Genomic DNA, 20864 nt, shown 5'->3' with positions numbered 1-20864 from the left:
TAATACTGAACTTATGAAACAACCCTACTATTACACTAGCACCAAAAGTAAAAGGGTTAGGTTTCTTTCTACAAGACTCAATAGCAGTAAAAGATTAGAAAACAGCATAGCAAAGGGGAGAAAACTGCCATTCTCAAAACCCATTTCTGCTCTATGATTTAAGAGGTACCAAAGCAGAGCTTGCAGTAATTAACGCTTCCATTATGTTTTAAAAATCTATGGTTCTACTTATTAACTTCAAAAGATAACATGATTACTTTTACTCCTTTAAAACAAAAATAAGCAATAATTAAAAGCTGAGGTCTTTAGTTTCCTTATCTTTCCACTTACACAAATATATATTAATATCAAATATTACTCAACTAAATGAATTGTAAAGGACTATTTTCACTTCAATTAAATATAAAAATTAGAATATTTATAGGCATTTTCAGCAATACCAAAAAAAATTTTGGTGTTATGGCAACTCATCATCTAAAACTAGTAAGATTCTAATTAAAATTTAAAATAAAACTATTACTTGCTGCCTAGATGACAACTTAGGTATCTTTGACTTTTTTCTAGAAGACATTATTTTTTTATTTTAAGGCAAATAATCCTGATTTGAGTCATATCAAATAATGAAAATTATTACTCTAAATCTTATAATTCTAGACATAAAACAAGCAAATTACTTTTTAAAAATGAAGGCAAATCACTTGTACATTATTTTTTAAATAACTTCAATAACATTTGTACATCTCCTAAATCTCGTGTTAATTTTCCCCATCTTGATTTACTGGAAATACAAATTACAGGAGAACAAGAATTTTCAAAAGAGACTCACAGCTTTGTACAACCTCAAATCAACTTAGATTTTACTTTTTTAGGCAATGCTGTCTTAAATCTAATCTTACAAATAAAATGTGTAGTTATCTTATTTATTTCTTAAGGAAGGCTATTAGCATTGCCTTCATATTTCAAATAAAGTTACCAACTAAGGGAACAGAAGTAATAAATCAAAGCCAAGACTTTAACCTTTTAATTATTTGAGGCCAGTAGCAAATAAGGGAAATAAATAATTTACCCAGGCCAACATAAATTGCAAATCAATTCTATAGACTAATTTTAAGTTACTTAATATGTTCAAACTATCAATATTTACCTTTTTAACTGGTCCATAAAAGGTGGCATTGAGATCTGCAGAACCCATATGATGCTGGAGTGTGAGCTGTCGACCACTGTGTTTGGCTAAGTAGAACCTTCAGCAAATTAAACCAGGTTTTAGAGAATCAAACAATTTACATATTTGAAATTATAAATTACAGCTAACAACCCTCAACAAACAAATATGTAAGGGAAACTTTAAAAGCTAAAGGAAACCTTAGGAATTAAGTTCAATTCCAACATTTTACAGAAGAGGAAACAGGAGAGTGAGAGAGTGCACCACTATAAGCAACTCGATAGTAAATGATAAAGGCAGCACACTAAATTATTTCTACTGTATACTCTGCCTTAGCCTGCTGCTGCTCAGTCCCGGCCATTCATAAGACCACCTTTCTCCATATTAACCCCACAATCAATTGTTCCTAGGACAGGGCCAGATGTCAACAGTACAAAATACATTCCTAATCATGCACTAATGCTGAAGAAAGGGCATTAATATTCTTCTTTAACAAGTTTTATTCAATTCATTCTTACATATTAAAAGGATAAATTCTCCCTTTTTTGTTGTTCAAAACTTGCACTTAATTTTTCTTAAATATTTATACTTTAAAAAAAAAACAAAAACCACCTTGTGGTTCTAGCCCCAATATAATAATCATCCCCTCACTCTTAGAACTCCTTTTCCTTTGTCACATTTGCCTTTCTATGGTATACATAAAATAGGGACCTTGGAAAAATCAACATTTCCTGTGAACTCAGGAGACTTGTATGAGTAATGCCCAAACAAGCATGGATTAGACAGGTAAAGCCAGCCGGAAAGCAGGTATATCATGATCTACTGGACCAACATGTATTTTCATGTACGTCTAAAAGGTCATACTGAATCACTTAGAATAAGGATCATATAGCCTAACCAGGGTGAGGTAGGACTGTCCTCAAGATTATGTGAATTATAGTAAGGGAGGCAGTATACAACATTCATAGATTAAACACCTAGGTAACTGCTTTCCTGAAAATGGTCTATGTTCTGAAAGACAAACATCTAAGTTTATAAAAACTTCTTTTGACTTATGAAGATTCAAGTTACTAATATGCTAGTTGTTCTGGTTTAAAATGAAAACAACGGGCTATGATAATGTAGAGAAGACAGCTGAATTGCACCAGAATATTTAAGACTATTCTACATTAAATTCTGAGTTACTTCACCTTATTAAAAAAAACGTCATTATACTAAACACTCAACAAAGATCCAAGATATGGTATATTTAAAAAATACATTTCTCGGCTGGGCGCTGTGGCTCACGCCTGTAATCCTAGCCCTCTGGGAGGCCAAGGCGGGTGGATCGCTCGAGGTCAGGAGTTTGAGACCAGCCTGAGCAAGAGCGAGATCCCGTCTCTACTAAAAAAAAAAAAAAGAAAGAAAGAAATTATCTGGCCAACTAATAATATATATAGGAAAAAATTAGCTGGGCATGGTGGTGCATGCCTGTAGTCCCAGCTACTCGGGAGGCTGAGGCAGTAGGATCACTTAAGCCCAGGAGTGTGAGGTTGCTGTGAGCTAGGCTGACGCCACGGCACTCACTCTAGCCAGGGCAACAAAGTGACACTCTGTCTCAAAATAAAAAAAAAAATACATTTCTCTTGGATCAGCATCAAAAATATCTTTAGTTTCTGTAAAACCCATGGCAAGTATAAATTTAAAGTATAATTTAAAATATTTAAAGTATACAGTTAAAATTATTTCTGATAAAAATCATAAACTCCACAGACATCGTTAAAGATTTATCCACATAACTTTCAAATACATTTTGACATCAAGGTCAGGCAATTCACTTGGAAGACATTGTAAAGAGCACTACACTGAATTTTTTGTAGTAGAACATTTATTTGATGTCACCTTTTGTACTATGGAAATATTTTATATTTCACAAAAAGGAGGTACTGATATTTAGAAACTTAAGAGAATTACTAGAACCATTAAGACTGAGGTGAAAAATTTGTACAGCCTTCTACAATTTCAAAGAGGTAGTGATAGATACTTGTCCTCTTGGCGATATCAAATGCAGTTTCTTCCAAGTTGTTTTTCAGACCTGGTTTGATGTAACGGTTCACCAGGATGAGTTCTAGAGTATCTCTGCTGTCTCTGTTCCCAGCAGCAAGATGCAAGGGGGTCAAGAGGCCTTTTGTTTGGGCACTGACATCTGCATCATGCTGAAGAAAGAAAGAAGCCACTCTGGTATCATTCTACGTACAAGCACTGTGCAGGGGTGTCCAGCCATCCACTGTCACTGCATGAACATCTGCCCCTTGTGCAATCAGCTCATGGACCGTATCTAAGTGTCCACTGCAGGCTGCTCGATGAAGAGGGATATACTCATCTTCATCTCTAGCATTCACATGAGTGGCCTTTGCAGAAAGCAGTCTCCACACTGTAGTAAGCCAATTTTTTTTTTTTTCAGCAGACCAAAGAAACCATTTGCTTGGATCTTTTTCCATTTTTTTTCTTGCAATTGATACCATTATTCATTTTTTTCATCTTCATCAGAATTGCCTACCCAGAGACTCTGAGTACTAGAATAAGGTGTCCATGTGTTTCCAACAACTGAGGTTGATTAAAGTGCTCAGTAAAGTCCACGGCATTCTCTGGTTCTGGTTTTCCATCATAATTTAGTTTCTCTTTTTCCATTTTTACTACTAGTCTAAATAAAAAGCATTTCAAATGGCAGGGTATAAATAACCTTTCCAGAGATAAATTAAGTCTGTTTTATTTTATGCATCAATGAGGGGAAAATCGCTGCACACCAGGATAAATTCTCCTTTTGAACACAAGGTTAAAAAAAAATGGCATATATTCACCCTCAATTAGGGATATTGCTAATGACCAAATTTATTTCAATTTTCAATAATTATTTATACTTAGAAATACAAAGTCTGATTTAGGTTTACCTTCTGAATATCTCAAAAGCATGTCTTGGTGCTGGTGGGATGTTGCACTTTGGTGTGGCTGACTGAGTAGGCCAGTATCCTGTTGTGAGCACCCGGACCGTGAGATCAACACCACCTAAAGATACCTATGTAAAACAGAAAGAGATATTCCGCCGCAAATTAACTAGGATTTGTCATCTGTTCTGTCTAGACACTGTGTTAGATTTATTAAAGTTGTTAGCTCCTTGTCCAACATCTATTAAGTAAAACATTTTCTTAAAGGTTATATCCATCCAGTGTTTCCCAAATTTTAATTATTCTAGCAAATAGTTTTAACTATTGCTTAAGATATTAACTTTAAAATACTGACTAAAGGATAGTTCTTAGTGTATGAACCAAGTTTCCTGGTATCGAGAACTGCAAAGTTTTAGCCTTTAAAGTTTTTTAGATAAAATGTCACGGGGTCATATTAAGTATGATTTTAGAGAAAATTCTAGGACAGTATCTTTCAGTTTTAAAATATTTTTAACATCCTCACACACAAAAAACATCTCTAATATCTCATCCTACGTTATCAAAACTTTCATGTTCATCATGGCATTCTAACAACCTCTGCATAGAACACTGAAGATCCTGTGTATACAGCAAGAGCTCTGTAAGTATTTGTGCAATGAATGACTACTACTATGCCAGCATCACTGTCACAATTATATATTTTCTTTTAAACAAGGTAAATTTTTAGGAAAACAGCAAAACATCAACAGGAACTCTTAAGAATAAATAGTATCTTTACTGACATTCCCCAACTTGTTATAAATCACTCCATTTTTATCTAACCTCAATGATTTAGTAATATAGATTTTTAAAGTGGGAGGAATGACTTTATAAATATCAAGACTCCATTCTATACTCAGATTTCTTCGTAAGTATCCACTAAATGATTACTCCACTGTAAAGAAATGGAAACTAGAAATCTTAGATGATGCAGAGACGAGAGCAGAGACTGTTAGATAATGCACTGGGGAAAGTGGAAAACTGCTTGTACATTTGCAAGTTGGCCAGGGGCTGGGGGAAAGAAGGGGTAGTGGGGGTCACAACTTGGTCAGTTCATCCAACCTTTATCAATATGCATGGAATCTACTCTAATCTCTCTAGCTCTCAATGTGTAAGCTTAGTGGAAGAATAAAATAAATAGAAAAAAATTATTATATTGAATAAAAATTACATGAAAATGTATCAATTTATTAGATAGATTTAAGTACAAATCCCTAAACAATCTAAAAAAGAAAAAATATCTAGGATAATTTCATTATTCAGTTCCTGCCCACCCAAATTTCTATTTATCAGAGACTTGCATCTTTCCTGCTCCCAGCTCTTCTCCAGAAATATTTATGAGGCAAATCACACAACTATTTACAGCAGAGTCAGAATGTCATCATAAATGCCCACTTCAAAGAACTAGTTATTTTCACATATCTTGTTTGTGACCGGGCTGCTGAGACCAAAGTGATGATCTCAGTATTTAAATAGCAAAGGAAAGATCTCCAAATTTGTTAATGATTGTGACACATCTTAACTGCAGAGTGGTATATGGTCACTTAGAAAAATTTAAAAACTTGTAACTGTGGAATTCTCTAAATTGAAAGTTAAGATTGCTTCCTTTACTTAATAGTATGTCTATGATATCTTTCTAAGTCAATACATACAAGTCTACCCAAATCTTTATAAAGACTTGTTTTTTACAGCCATTCCATTTTGTGAGTATCTTAAGATCCACTTCCAAGACTACTGACTGATAAGTAGAATTCTATTTTTAATAATTTAATCGTTTTTGCACCTCTTTAATCCACTAAGAATTTATCAATATTGTCGTTTATTAAGATAAATAAACATCTAATTTTGACAGAATAAAAATAAATAAATAGACAGATTTAAGGTTAAGGCAAAATTGAAAAATAGACTAAAAATAAACAAAATTCTGAACTTCATTAAATTCTCACCCCCCCCCCCCGTCAGACATCAAAGCCATAAAAGTTCTAGCTCACTACCTTCAAGGAGTCATAATACAAAACACATTTATAACATACTAATCTTTGGGTTTTTATAGTCTTAGATCACTCTCCACCCACCCTTACGATGTGAAGCCCTTTTGTAATAACCCTACAGAGAAGAATGAGAATACTGAGGTATATAGGAAGGGCAGGTTAACTATCCTAAGATAACACAATCCTGGGTGAGGTGAAAGAAGAGAGCTAAAATGCAGTAAACTTGCCTAAGCCCAGTATTCTTTCCACAATCGAAAATAATTACGACAACAGAATAATTGCATTTATTAAATTTTCTTTCAAGTGGAGAGGATAAATTAAATTTTTAAATAAAAAATGTTTTAACATACATAAAGTTAGGAAAAAAGGTAATATAGGGAACAATAAGTACTTAGACAATATGTATGTTGTCACTAATGACATTTAAATGAAACTGTCATCTGCTAAATGGATGAAAATGACCATTACAAAAGACTTTACATAAATATATAGAAGTAGAAATCAATTCAGAATCTTACCCCAGTTGCTTGTAGATGTTGCCTGAATTCATCCATTGTTGTGTTTGAGATGCTCATATCCCTAAACATTCCTTCCAGTTTTGATGTGAACTGACATCCACATTCCGTCTGTGGAGAAAAAACACAAATATACGCAAATAAATGGTAGGTTTTTCTATGAAAAAATGTAGGAAGAAATAACTATTCTGTGTTATTGCCATCCCTTATACTCTGTTTTGTAAATATTTCCAACAATTGCTCTATGCCTGTGGTCACCAAACTTTAGGATTTTATTTTAAAAAGCAGAGTGCTAGATTCTTTGAGAGATTCCAATATACCCCATGGAAAGTAGGGCCCAGAACTCTGAATTTCTAACAAGCATCTTGGGTGATTTAGGCACAGGTGGACCACACTTTGTGAAACATAGCTATATGGTAATATTCTCTTTATTGTTTCCTTTTATTAATCCTCCCCCAGACCTCCATGAATGTATCCTGCCACATCAACAGAAATCCCAGCAAACTAGGACTGTCCTAGAACTTTAAAAAAATGTAAGTATGGCCTGTGTCCTACCCCAAAACAATCTATATTTATTTATTTCTAGAAATAAACATTTAAGATTAAGCAGATAATTTCCAATCACATTATTGGTATGCAACCATGTGATAAGCATTAGTTAGGTGCACTCCATTCCATCTTACCTTACCTTTAATTTAGATATCATATTTTTTTCAGAATCATCAGAAACACTTTTATTTGTGAGAAGTCTCCTTGCCAAGTGTTGTTTATAATAACGTTCAAATACATCTTTTTCTTGCATAAACCTAAAAAGGACCATCGCCTTATCCAATATTGTTTCTACTTCTTGTTCTGTTAGCTGCAAAATTAAAAGATAATTTAACAATTTTAGTAGTACAAAAATAGCTCCACAGTTCCCCTAAAACACTACTATTTGAAAATAAATATAAGTATCTGGTTGATAGATGTCAGAAGAAACGACAGGGTTTGAAAAAGTGCCCCCTGCTTCACATACTGGCACAATCCTTACACTCTCATCTAGTGCAGCATTAATGAGGGGTTAGAGTGGAATTCCATTCACTAGAGGGCTACTGAAATGGGCGCATGAAGTAATACAGGACTGAAAGAGGGATGACTGAGAACAGATAAAATAAAATTTTAGTCATAAAGAACATTTTATGAAGGCTTTGTATAAAATTTAGGCAGAAACTGCATAGCCAAAGACTATGGTCTTTTCATTTAAGCTCATTCAAAACCTAAATTTTGCAAACAAAAGGTAATAATTTGTTACAATCCAAACAGTAAAAAGGCCACTTGTCATTTATAAGGGCAAGATGATCCTGTGGCAGGTTGTGTTAGACATATTTAGAAAAATGGAAAACTTACATGGATGTGTAATTAACAGTCTTTTCCATCCTTAGTGATCTTGTTCCTTATTACAGCTACAGCCTGTAAAACCTGTGACCATTTGTGGCAAAATTTTCCCTTTTGTTTTACAAATTTCCAAGATGATGTAAAAAAAAAGACCAATTCCCATGATTAAAATATGCTTAAGTTGATTTTCTATGCTGTAGTGAGCTCCCCAGGTCCCAGAGGTATCATAAAGGCTTGAAAGTGAATGTTAGTCTATGCTTTCAAATTTTTTTCTAAGAACTGTTCTACTTATGCCTTCAAATTCTTGGCATCCAAATACTGTTTGATATATAACCTCCAGAACCAGATGAAAGCAAGGAATGTTATATACTCCTAGAGAGTTGTTTTCTAGTTCTTTGTTATCTATAGATGCGGCCCCCAACCCTGGGCTACGCACTGGTACTGGTCTGTGGCCCGTTACAAATCAGGCCACACAGCAGGAGGTGGGCAGCAGGTGGGCAAGTGAAGGTTCATCTGTATTTACAGCCACTTCCCATCATTCGCATCACCACATAAGCTCCACCTCCTGTCAGATCAGCAGCAGCATTAGATTCTCAGAGGAGTGAAAACTCTAATGTAAACTGCGCATGTTAGGGATCTAGGCTGCATGCTCCTTGTGAGAATCTAATGCCTGATGAGCTGAGGTGGAGTTGAGGTGGTAATGCTAGCGCTGAGTGGCTGCAAATACAGATTATCATTACCAGAGAGGTTTGACTGCACAATAAATGTAATGTGCTTGAATCATCCCGAAACCATTCCCACCCCACCTCCTCATCTGTGGATAAACTGTCTTCCGTGAAACCAGTCCCTAGTGCCACAAAGGTTGGGGACCGTTGATCTACAGCACACCTCTCAGTCATAAAGATGACTGTTTAACAACTATGACTGTGTAGTTGTTTGTATTTGATGCCAATTAAATATTAAATGAAATGTCAAAGAACTTTTGATCATGTCAAATACTTCAAACAAAACTTTTTAATAGATTAAAGCACACGTTTAAACACAGCAAAGGGTTATGCTTAATTTTCTATCTACAAAATGTCCTACTTTTATATAAAATTTCATATCAACAAATAAAGTTAAATATATTTTCAAATGTATTACTACTTACCCCTTTGACTCCCTTTTTCAGCTTATCATCAATAAATAATGAGAGGTATTCGGGAGACCTGGAGTTGAGGTTGAGAAAATACTCAAAGTCACCCGCAATAGTTTGTTTAAAGAGCCGGTCATTATTGAACGATTCCTGGAGGAAGCGATCAAACCTACTCTTCAGATCCAATAAGCCCTTACAAATAAAAACAAAGAAATTCAGAAAACATCATAATAATTTTCCTATAAACAATACACTTATAAACATGTATGTTTAACTTAACTTTGGTAATAAAGTTTGTATGCAGTTTTTAATTTACAGATTCTGTATGATTATTTTCAAGCCCGTATTAAAAATGCCAGTGAGAGAGAAGTAGTATCTGCTACATACATACTACTGTACTGAAGATGAACCAACCAAAGACCTTCCTCACTACTTCTCATTCTTTTCTCTGCCTTGGGTTAGCCACAGAGAAACTTAACTTTAAAAATGCACAAAAAAGATGACTGATTATACTAAAACAGAAAAACCTGGAGCATAATTTAGTCACAGTATTGTTTGAAAGCATTTTGAAACAAAAAGCATTTAACTTAAAATTATTTTTTCTAACACACTGAAGTGTACGAACACTGAGGCATACCCAAAAAGCCAAACCAAACCAAACCAAACCAAAACCTCACATTCACTATTGAAACCATTTAAATGAGGTCTTCGTCAGAGAGGTTAATAAGTGAAAAGCAGCAGTTGAGTCTGGCTCCCTGATATAAATACACACATCTTGCAAAATTCTAAAATATTTAGGGTAACTATACTTATTAATTTACCACTGGAGCAATTAAGTTGAAAGTACATAATACACAGCTTAGTAAAAGTGATCTTTCTAGCACTTGGCAAAATGACTTTATCATAAACTTAAGATAATCTTCTCTATTTACTTACCTGAATATAGTCAACAGGATTCTTTCCTTCTCCTTCCTCAGAAACAAGGGCTTTACCTTGCTCCCTCAAATAGGAACTCATACACTCACACATTGTTTTTAAACCATTTGGCACACGACTAAATAATTTGTACATGCAGGCAAGGTCTACAATCAGAAAGAAAAATACAAATTGGCTACATTAAAGATTAAGGAAAAAATGTGAATCTGTGTTCATACTACATGACACTTAGAAACTTATTTCTCCATTACCACCATTTGCTAACCACAGGACTATTTAAAAAAATTAAAATGGAAAAAAGAAAAAAAATTTAAGCTAGTTAATGATTATTATTGCAATTTATAAAATACAGCTTTTAGATGAGATGCTTTGGAAGTATCTATTAAATGTCTTAGCAAATTTTAATTTACGTGGAAGAGAAGATGTCCAAATAAATAGCATAATAAACAAATAATGTCAACAAAAATGAAAACTTAGTTCATATGTAATTGTGTAACTCTAATGTAGAACCTACTGATACTATCAAATGTCCACAAAAGGATAACTCTAACTATGGTGTAAAATGGTAGTCACGGTAATAAGGAAGAAATGTTAAAACAAAGTCTTACAGGTATTTCCCAAGCATCTCTATCTCAAAAGTTCAAATGACAACTGGGAAACAAATCAAATATAACAGAATTTATTTACTTCATTACCCCTCAGGGTCAAGTTTTTCTAAAATTTATAATATAAATATCCACTCTTAAATATTTTCCTCAGAGAAATCCCTAGTATTTCCCAGGTGGAGTCTTAAGCCATTATCTGTATTTTAAAAACTGGTCTATCTCACTGTACTTTTTACACTTAGAATGAAAATTCTGGACTCCATCCATTTTTGCATCATTTTCACAAGACTAAAATGTAGATTTAAAATACTGTTTTTCCATATGTCTACAGTTTCTTTGAAATAACAATTTACTGAGAGACTGTATGTCAGAACTTTACTTTTGAAAATGGAGTTAGAACAGCAGTTTCCAGATCAGAGACTGGCAATTTTTTTTCTTTAAATCATCAGATAGTAAATATTTCAGGCTGTGGGCCATACAATCTCTAACTCAACTAGTCAACTTTGCCATTATAGCAAGCAAGCAGCCAGAGATGAATGAATGAGTGTGACTGTGTCTCAAATAAAACTTCACTGAAAATTCATATACATTTTCCTATGTAATGAAATATTCTTCTTTTGATTTTTTTTTTCCAACCAAACTGGTGGTGGGCCAGGTTTGAACAACAAGCCATAATTTGCCTACCTTGGTCTACATTTATAAGAGCAAGTTAGAGCTTAAAACTAAAGGTGTATGTATTTTAAAAACACTTAAAACCAAGTTTATCAAAAGGATCCTCTAAAATTTGTTTCAGTGACTTTTAACAGCAAATTTTATCAACAGTAAGTTTTCATTAATATATGCCCATAGTAGCCTACACACGGCAAATCTTATAGCTTCTCACATATTTAGTATAAATTACAACCAAATTTCTCATACTAAAAACAAGTATTACAAATGCAACAGCAATTTATGGACACATACTACAGTAAATGTGGCATACCAGAAAACCCTAACAAAATGGTTCTCAACTTGTCTATTTGATTCCTATGTTGTTGCATGCTCTGTTTAGATAATATATGTTGTTATATAGTTGTATGTAAATTAATACAATTTCATCATATTTAATTCACTGTATTTAAATGTATGGGGCAGTAGAGAATATGAAAGAGTAAATGAAAATTATCTGGCATTCAAAAGTTAAATATCATTTCTGCTACATTTAATGAAGAGATAAAAGTGAGATACCATTTGAATGTACTTTTTATAGTGCTATCTGTATCTTATAACCAGTATAATTTATCCTCCATTTAGAGTGAGAAAACTGTTTTTTACTTTCTGATTTATGAGAATTCGCCTTCATAATGGTGAAGCTACGCCTCTGAAATACTCTCAACAAGAGTAACTGTTTTCTAAGTTCAGCTTTTTTCAAGAGCAGGGCCTACCACAATTATGATTTTATAGCCAGGCACAGTGGCTCATGCCTGTAATCCCAGCACTTCGGGAGGCTGAAGCGGGAGGATTGCTTGAGGCCAGGAGTTCGAGACAGCCTGAGCACCATAGCAAGATCCTGTCTCTACAAAAATTAGACAGGCATGGTGGCACATGCCTGCAGTCCAAGCTACTCAGGAGGCTGAGGTGAGAGGATCGCCCAGGAGTTTCAGGTTGCAGTAAGCTATGATGCACTGTAGCCCAGGCAACAGAGTAAGACCCTAACTCAAAAAAAATAAAAAGACATTTTGCAACTGGGTGTCTAGTGGAAGGTCAGGAAAATTGAAGCCAGAATTTAAAAATTTAATTTGGAACCCCAGATAGCTATTGTCTTGCTGAAAACATTAAGTACTAAATAAAGAAGAACTATGATACGTAGTTCTTCTGATACTCCTTCACCCATGTACTTGTTAAGTACTTGCCATGTTAGGCATACTTAACATCATTAACATAAATTTTCATGCAGGTTACAGAGATGCTGTAATTCAGGCATGCTCAAGAACTTCTACATCAAACATTTCCTACCCCCTAATCCCCAGCCCATTTAATCATCCCTCCCCACACAACTCCAAAGGAGGGTAAGAAAGCATTGACTCACTACCTATATAGTACATTAATTAGATAATCTATCAATACTCATTTTGTTTAGGCAGGACAGACAAAATGCTTTTGCATAAAGCCCCAGTCTACCAGGGACTATTTAGATCGGGGTCATCAAATTAGAGCCCATGGGCCAAATATAGCCCACCACTTGTTTTTGTACAGCCCATGAACTAACGATGGTTTTCATATTTTTAAACAGAAAAATAAATGAAAAGAGTATATAGTGACATGTGAAAAATTACATGAAATTCAAATTTCAGGGCCCATGAATAGGTTTATAGGAACGCAGTCAAGCTTCTTCATTTGTGCTATCATCTGTGGTTACTTTCTCACTATGAAAACAGAGAAGAGTAGTTAACTATATGGCTCACAACCCTAAAATTTTTACTATCTGGTCCTTTACAAAACAAAGTGTGCCAATCCTTGACTTAGACCTTAATTTTAGAAAACATGGCAAACATATTAGAAGGTAACTTTTTTTTTCTATTACAAAAAAGGTTTAACAGAAGAGTCTTTTAAAAAGAAAACAAATTTACATATAGCTTTGCGCGTACTTACCACACATACAGAAATGTAACTATTTTAAAACAGAAGGCAAGAATTCCACTAGAGGAGAACTTGGATCAATTTCTCTTCTCACCAGTTTTCTTTTCACTTCTCTTGTATCCTCCCTCTCTTTGTAATTTCCCCTTAAAAAACTTTTCTCATTTCCCACCTATGTCATGACTCCAACAAGGCAATACATACTTTTACTAAAGCTAAGTGGCTAAATATTGCTAAAATTTCATCTAGGAAGCAGGGAAACAAGGATACCATGTTTATTTATTTGTTAATAGTGCATCAGTGCTGAAGTGAAAGTTTTAAAGCAAAGCATGAGAAGAATAAGAACAACAAGATTGTTGTTGTTCTTTTACTTATAATTTCTTCCAGGTCACTTGTCCTTACAAATGTCTTTTCCAGGAAAATAAAAATAAGTAGCCACAAAGAATAAATACTGAAATAAAAGAAAATGAAAAGTAAGAAGCAACAGCTGCTCCAGATGAGAAGGAATCAGCGAAAGAACTCTGGAAGTATGAAGAATCAGAGTGAAACGACAGCCCCCAAAGGGAACACCAGCTCTCTAACAATGGACACCAGCCCAAATCAGAATATTGAAATCACAGATCAAAAATTTCGAACATGGATTATAAGGAAGCTTAAAGCTTAATGAAATATAAGAGAAAACAGAAACTCAACAGAAAGAAACCACAAAAATATGCAGGAAATGAATGAAAGATTCATTGAAGAATAAAGAAAAATCAAATAGAACTTCTAGAAATGAAAAATTCACTCAAGGAAATACAAAACACAGTAGAAAGCCTTAACAGGTTACATCAAGCAGAAGAAAGAATCTCAGAGCTTGAAGACAACACCTCTGAGTTAAACAAGTTAGTAAAAGAGACAGACCAGAGAAGTAACAACGAACAAAGCCTATAAAAACATGGGATTACATAAAGAGGCCTGATGTAAGAATCATAGGCATCCTTCAGGGAGAAGAAAATATACAAGGATTGGAAAACCTGTTTGAGAGAATAACTGAGGAAAATTTCCCTGGCCTTGCTAGAAATCAAGATATCCAGGTATGAGGAGCTCAAAGGACTCAAAGCTCAAAGGAGATTCACTGCAAAGAGGCAAATACCATGACATATAGTCATCACATTGGCCAAAACAAACAAGAATAAATGCTGCAGTTATCTTAAAAAATGTTTACTTTCATGCAATTCTCCTTTCTCTTCAGACTGTAACTACAGAGTTCCCAAAACTAATCTACTAAAAATATCTAAATATATCAATATGGAAGACATAAGTATTTTTGCACTTTTGGTGCCCTTATCAACACTAAATCTCAAATAAAAGGCTACAAAAATCTTAAGATGGAAACTTCAGACTTTAAAAGAATAACAAAGACTACAGGAGAGTACGTGAAAATAGAGAGAGCCCAAATTCTCTGATATATAAAAAAAAGTATAGGTATGGATAAGGAGCTCACTGGCCTCACCAATGAGATTGTGATTAGATATTACGGTAAGATTAGATTACCTCTAATCTTCTGGATTAACAAAAACACAAAGTGAAGAGACTTAAAATGAAAGACAGAAGAAAAAGTTACTTAATTCATCAAAAAAATCTAAAATTTTCCTTAATAAGATGGTGTAAAGCTTTGTCACTAAATCCCATAAAAGTAACAATGGTGATAACTAATAATTCATACCACAACTTCTTGAAAACTGACATTCACAATCTGCTTTAACTGCAGGAAAATTTTTAAAAATGACTTAATTGTTCCTAGATTGATAACACTTACCTTCTGTCTTTCCATTTTTCAACATATGTACTAGCCCAGAATTCTCCATTTCTACTATAGTCTTCATGTGCTTGGAAATGAGTTCCCTCTCAACCACCTTCACAATTGGCTCTTCAGTTGATTTGTCAAGGCAGTGCATCACCCGTTCTATCTCTTCATTAATTCTAGCTTCTACTTTCTTTATATATACTGAAGCACTGTTTTCTGCTAAAAATTTCTGGCTTTCCATCTGCAATTAAGAAGCATGATTTTTTTAACATAGAAGGAAAATGTGTTTCTGCTTTTAGCTGGGTTTCTACAATGTTTATCATAAATCAGCCTAAATAACATAAGGACTATTAATATTTTATGTAATTTCTCATTACAAAGATTCATACAGTCTGAATTATATCCTTGAAAGCATTTATTTACATAATAACTATGTGAAAACACTATCCATAAGCAGTATTTTTCATACTTTGTCAATGTACTCTAAATAGCAGAAAAGGTAAATGCATGCCAATTGAGGGTCAAAACTACAGAATAGAAGTATCTGAATCCCAAGTAAGAGTGGGAAATTCTTTGATTTGTTTTAATGTAAAATTTTAACTAGAAAGATTCATCATGTTTACTATAAGCTTTGCTGGCTATTGCTGTTTACTAAAGTCCTCCTGCCACCCCACTCCTAGTCTCAAAGGAGTATACGTTTATACTAAAGTCTGAGAATTAGAGCTTTCAAGTAACTGTTAATCTTGTCTGCTTACCACCACCAGCCTTACAAAAGTTCCACTAAATTACAAATGTTATCCCAACTGATTTTAACCTATTTGATAATAGCATTAGCGAATATATCTAAGAATTATATAATAGAAGACATGTTGATATAAACTATGTATCAGACTGAATAACATTTCTCACTTTCTTAACAAGTAGTTTTAATCCTTGAAAATAATCAAGTTCCTTGGACATTAATGCACCAAACAAAAATCTTGGTTGAGACCATCTCTCCACTATTAAAAATAGTATGTTTATGTATTTATACATACATATGTATGCCACTGTAGCACATTTTGGAATCCTGATTTATAAACAATTTACCTTCTCTTAGTATTTATGTACTTAATGAAGGAAATTAAAACTAATGCAAAGGATAGAAATATTGCCAAAAATACCTACAACTAGTGACGTATTAGAAAATAAAGACTGTTTCCTACATTATAAATTAATACTTCATAAAGCATAGTCCAGGCTCACCAGTGCAGGCCACAAAGATCTTCCTGATTGGGCTATAAACTGATTTGGAAAAAGAAAAAGCAGCAAGTCCATTCTTTGTTTCTTTTTAGGTAATTGATACCAAAATTCACCGAGTTCCATTTTTATATACATCCAATGATTCTTATGAATAACCTAAGTTATTAAGAGTTATAATTTCATATTTATTTTTTTAAAGTGTATTATTGAAGCAAAAACTTTATATTAGTATTCTACAAAGATATCTGTTTAGGCAACAGTACAACACTCCTACTGTAAACTGCTGAGATAGTTGCAGCTTTGAGGAAGGATGCGTACTTATCTTTACCTTATAAATATTGTCTTATGTTTCTTAGCACTCAGTTACCATTATTACCATTTCATTACAAATGAGTACTAGTTTAGCTTCACTTTCAGCAATTTAGTTGGCACTGTATATATTGCTGCAAACTTCTATCAGTACTCACTGACCTAAAATTTTCTAATCAACAACCTTTAAGGCAAATATTCACTGCAGACTCACCATATCCCTATGTCTATTTTACTAGTAATTTACACTACTAAAAGCCTGTACAGTAAAACTTCATTAGTGATGTGCTGCCTGTGTATTACAGTACTTAAATAATTTGTAACATATAAATATAATAAAATGTTAAGAATATTTCTAAGTTTATGTTTTATAACATACAGTTGACCCTTGAACAACATGAGTTTGAACTGTGCAGGTCCACTTATACATGGATTTTCTTCTACTTCTGCCCTGAGACAGCAAAACCAACCCCTCCTCTTCCTCCTTAGCCTTACTCAATGTGAAGATGATGAGGATGAAGACCTTTATGATGATCTACTTCCACTTAATGAATAGTAAATATACTTTCTCTTCCTTATGATGTTCTTAATAAGATTTTCTTTTTCTAGCTTATTTGCTGTAAGAATACAGCACATAGGCTGGGCATGACAGCTCATATTTATAATCCCAGCACTGTGGGAGCCCAAGGCAGGAGGACTGCTTGAGCCCAGGAGTTCATGACCAGCCTGGGCAACATATCAAGACCCCTTTTCTACAAAAAATAGAAAAATCAGCAAGGCACGGTGGCACATGACTGTAGTCCTAGCTACTCAGGAGGCTAAGGAGGGAGGATCACTTTAGCCCAGGCATTTGAGGTTGCAGTGAGTTATGAACATGCCACTGTGTTCTAACCTGAGCAACAGAATCAGATCCTCTTAAAAAAAAAAGAAAAAAAGAAAAAGAATATAACATATAATACACATAATATACAAAATGTGTGTTAATCTGCTGTTTATGTTATCTGTAAGGCTTCTTATCAACAGTAGGCTATCAGTAGTTAATTTCTGGGGGAGTCAAAAGTTATATATGGGCCGGGTGCAGTGGCTCATGCCTGTAATCCTAGCACTCTGGGAGGCGGAGGCGGGTGGATTGCTTGAGCTCAGGAGTTCAAGATCAGCCTGAGCAAGAGCGAGACCCCGTCTCTACTAAAAAAAAAAAAAAAAAAAATTAGAAAGAAATTATCTGGCCAACTAAAATATATATATAGAAAAAATTAGCCGGGCATGGTGGCACATGCCTGTATTCCCAGCTACCTGGGAGGCTGAGGCAGTAGGATCGCTTAAGCCCAGGAGTTTGAGGTTGCTGTGAGCTAGGCTGATGCCACGGCACTCACTCTAGCCCGGGCAACAAAGCGAGACTCTGTCTCAAAAAAAAAAAAAAGTTATATATGGACTTTTGACTGCATTTGGGGGGGGGGGGCGGGGTTAGTGCCCCAACCCCCATGTTGTTCAAGGGTCAACTGTGTAATTTTAAAAACCATGTGTATGAGTTCAAACTCTTTAATTTTATTTTCAATGAGTTGCTTAACTGGAATGTGAGAATGCAGGGTAGGTGTGCTGAAGTGTATTTTTTTGCACACTCCCCTGCCCCAATGGGTCTCAGTCAAAAATGGTAAAAATGGTCAAATTGCTAACTATATTCAATAATGTTGAGAATCTTAAAAGAATATTTATTTAAATTTTCACTGATTACCTGAAAAAATTCTGCAGACATTTCCAAAAAAGGAGCCTCAAAATCTTCTTCATAGACTGATCTTCCTTCAAGACCTAAAATCATTAACATCTGGCAAGCATTTCTTATCGCACCCCTGTCAAAAGAAGTTAAATCACTTCATAATCAAGTTACATTAAAGATTTCATATAAAAATACAAAAAATAGGTTAAAATACTTCAAAACATTTAATTTTTATTAAAGTGACTAATCTCCCATAAATTCCTCATTTGTAACAAGGATTTAGAGTAATATTAATTACAAGGCATATCTTGTCTGCACGGCTGTTTATCTCAAGTTGTTCTTACCCTGCTATAGCTTACAATTTGTAAAGAAAATGTTTAAAATATCTAAATATTTCTATGTATTTTAAAACACAGAGAGGCTGTTTACCTGGAAGTAGGGAGGGAACAGGGGAGAGAGGAAGATAGGTAGATTAGGTTGCATTGCCAGACATGGGTACAACACACAGCTACTCTTAGGCAATATAATTTTTTGCACTAAATGGCTTTGGATAATCCTGGTCAAGCACCAAAGCTGAAATAAGAACTTTGTAAGTCTTCATCTAACTGCTGCTCTGAAAACAGAAGCAGAGAAAGCAATCTTACAGGTTTCAAGCCACTCGAGCTGCAGCATCACAAAAATGGCATTGCAATCATGTTAGGAAGGGGGATGGAATATGACTTAGAAGAGGTATAGAAGTTCTTAGTCATTTTACACTATACTCAACATTTCTCTTCAAAATATTAAGAATGAAGCCTAGATAAAGCCCTTAAGGAAAAAGACCAAGAGCAAAAAAAGAAACAAAATGCCAGCATGAAAAATATATGAAAAATCATAAGGGAAAACCAATAACTGATTTGTTCTTTTAAAGTGTATTAAATAAAAGCTTAGGATGTTCTATTCTAAAAATATCATAGGCTGGGTGAAACGGCTCACAATTGTAATCCTAGCATTTTGGGAGGCTGAGGCAGGAAGACTGTTTGAGGCCAGAAGTTCAAAACCAGCATAGGCAATAGCAAGACCATCTCCACAGAACTTTTTTAAAAAGTTAGCTAGGCATGGTGGCACATGCCTATAGTCTTAGCTACTAGGGAGGGTGAGGAAGGAGGATCCCTTGAGCCCAGGAGTTCAAGGCTGCAGTGAGCTATGATTGTTCCATTGTACTCCAGTCTGGGCAACAGAGCTAGACCCTATGTCTTTAAAAAAAATTAAAATAAAAAAATACATATAATAGGGATATACACACACACATCTCATTATATATACACAAGGGCTGTCTAGAAAGTATCCAGCCATTGTATCCATGCATCCATTGTATCCACAGCTGGATATATTACTTGCATTTTCAAGTTAAATTCTAGGTAACTTTGTTAACTGTGAATTAAGGTTTTAAAGGATTTTCACAAAGTGATGGACATACAAACTTTTATTTATTTTAATAAAATTATGAGTGAATTGGTTCTCAAGATATAAGCACCAAAAATCAAAACCACGAGAGTAAAAAGATAAATTATACCTGTCTACAACTTCTCCTTTCCGCTCTCTTGCTATCATATCCAAGAGAGTTTGCCGTAGATGATCCCTAATACACCCATAACGTACAACTTGATCTCGAAAAATAATTAATCCCAAATTGTAGACATTCTCCACATTATTTTGTTGTACATATACACGGTCCTGCAGTTAAAAAAAATCATATAAGTGTGAGTACAATTCTTGCAAACATAAAAATAATTATTGTGAGCTACAATAACAAATTAAAGGAAATACAATTCCAAAAGCAGTCATTTTTCAGGTGAGAAACACTTGAAACTATCTTAAGCAACGTGGAATTTTCCAGTACTTTCCATCATATAAAAGTCAGTCTTTACAATTTACAATGGTTACCAAAACAAATAATAGCTATAAATGATTCCCCATTTACCCTAAGAAAAAGAGGGGGAAAAGCAAGCATCACATCTGGGCACAAGAAAGCAGAAGAGAAAAGGCAGATAGCAACGGTAAGGCATATCGTACTTTCTCCCCAAAGCTATACCATGCCCACACATGGATCATTCTTAAATACTGTACTTGAAGATCATACTTTTTCAAGTAAAATTGAGAGTTGAATAAAATACAGATCCATATGACTAAAAGTTGATTGCTACTACTGGTAAATATTAAAAGGCTCTAATGCATACAACAGAGCAGCATTAGTATTACTCAATTAAAATACCTCTAGTTACTATCACTTTAAGCACATTACTTACTGGTGATACTTTACTTCTAAGTTCTTACCAACATGATTACAGTTATCTCACTTTATAGAGTGCAGATAATCCACAATTATTGGCTATAAAAGTCCTGTTTTATGCATTATTGAAAAATCCATATTTACACCAAATTGCACTGAAACAAAGCTACTGTTATTTATTATTAGTATGATAATTTATTTCTGTTCTCAACAAAGATCTGAGCTTTGGCGGGTCTGTGAA

At 34.3% G+C, this 20864-nt stretch overlaps 1 protein-coding gene and 1 pseudogene across 1 annotated transcript in view; both read right to left on the bottom strand.

The window, feature by feature from the left end:
• The window catches only part of CUL3 (cullin 3), a 102909-nt gene that overhangs the window by 19536 nt on the left and 62509 nt on the right, over positions 1 to 20864 (bottom strand). Inside the window, exons 4-12 of the mRNA XM_045559098.1 lie at positions 19907 to 20067; positions 18370 to 18484; positions 15099 to 15327; positions 10077 to 10222; positions 9156 to 9332; positions 7320 to 7490; positions 6635 to 6742; positions 4093 to 4217; positions 1145 to 1241 (exon numbers count right to left, since the gene is read on the bottom strand). Coding sequence (XP_045415054.1) covers positions 1145 to 1241; positions 4093 to 4217; positions 6635 to 6742; positions 7320 to 7490; positions 9156 to 9332; positions 10077 to 10222; positions 15099 to 15327; positions 18370 to 18484; positions 19907 to 20067 — 1329 coding nt within the window. The remainder of the gene's footprint in view (positions 1 to 1144; positions 1242 to 4092; positions 4218 to 6634; positions 6743 to 7319; positions 7491 to 9155; positions 9333 to 10076; positions 10223 to 15098; positions 15328 to 18369; positions 18485 to 19906; positions 20068 to 20864) is intronic.
• Positions 2916 to 4054, bottom strand: LOC123643532 (annotated as a pseudogene).

This window comes from Lemur catta, chromosome 8, assembly GCF_020740605.2.
Source record: "Lemur catta isolate mLemCat1 chromosome 8, mLemCat1.pri, whole genome shotgun sequence".
Lineage (NCBI taxonomy): Eukaryota > Metazoa > Chordata > Mammalia > Primates > Lemuridae > Lemur > Lemur catta.
Note: the sequence above shows the minus strand (reverse complement) of the source record. Positions and strands in the feature narration are given on the sequence as shown.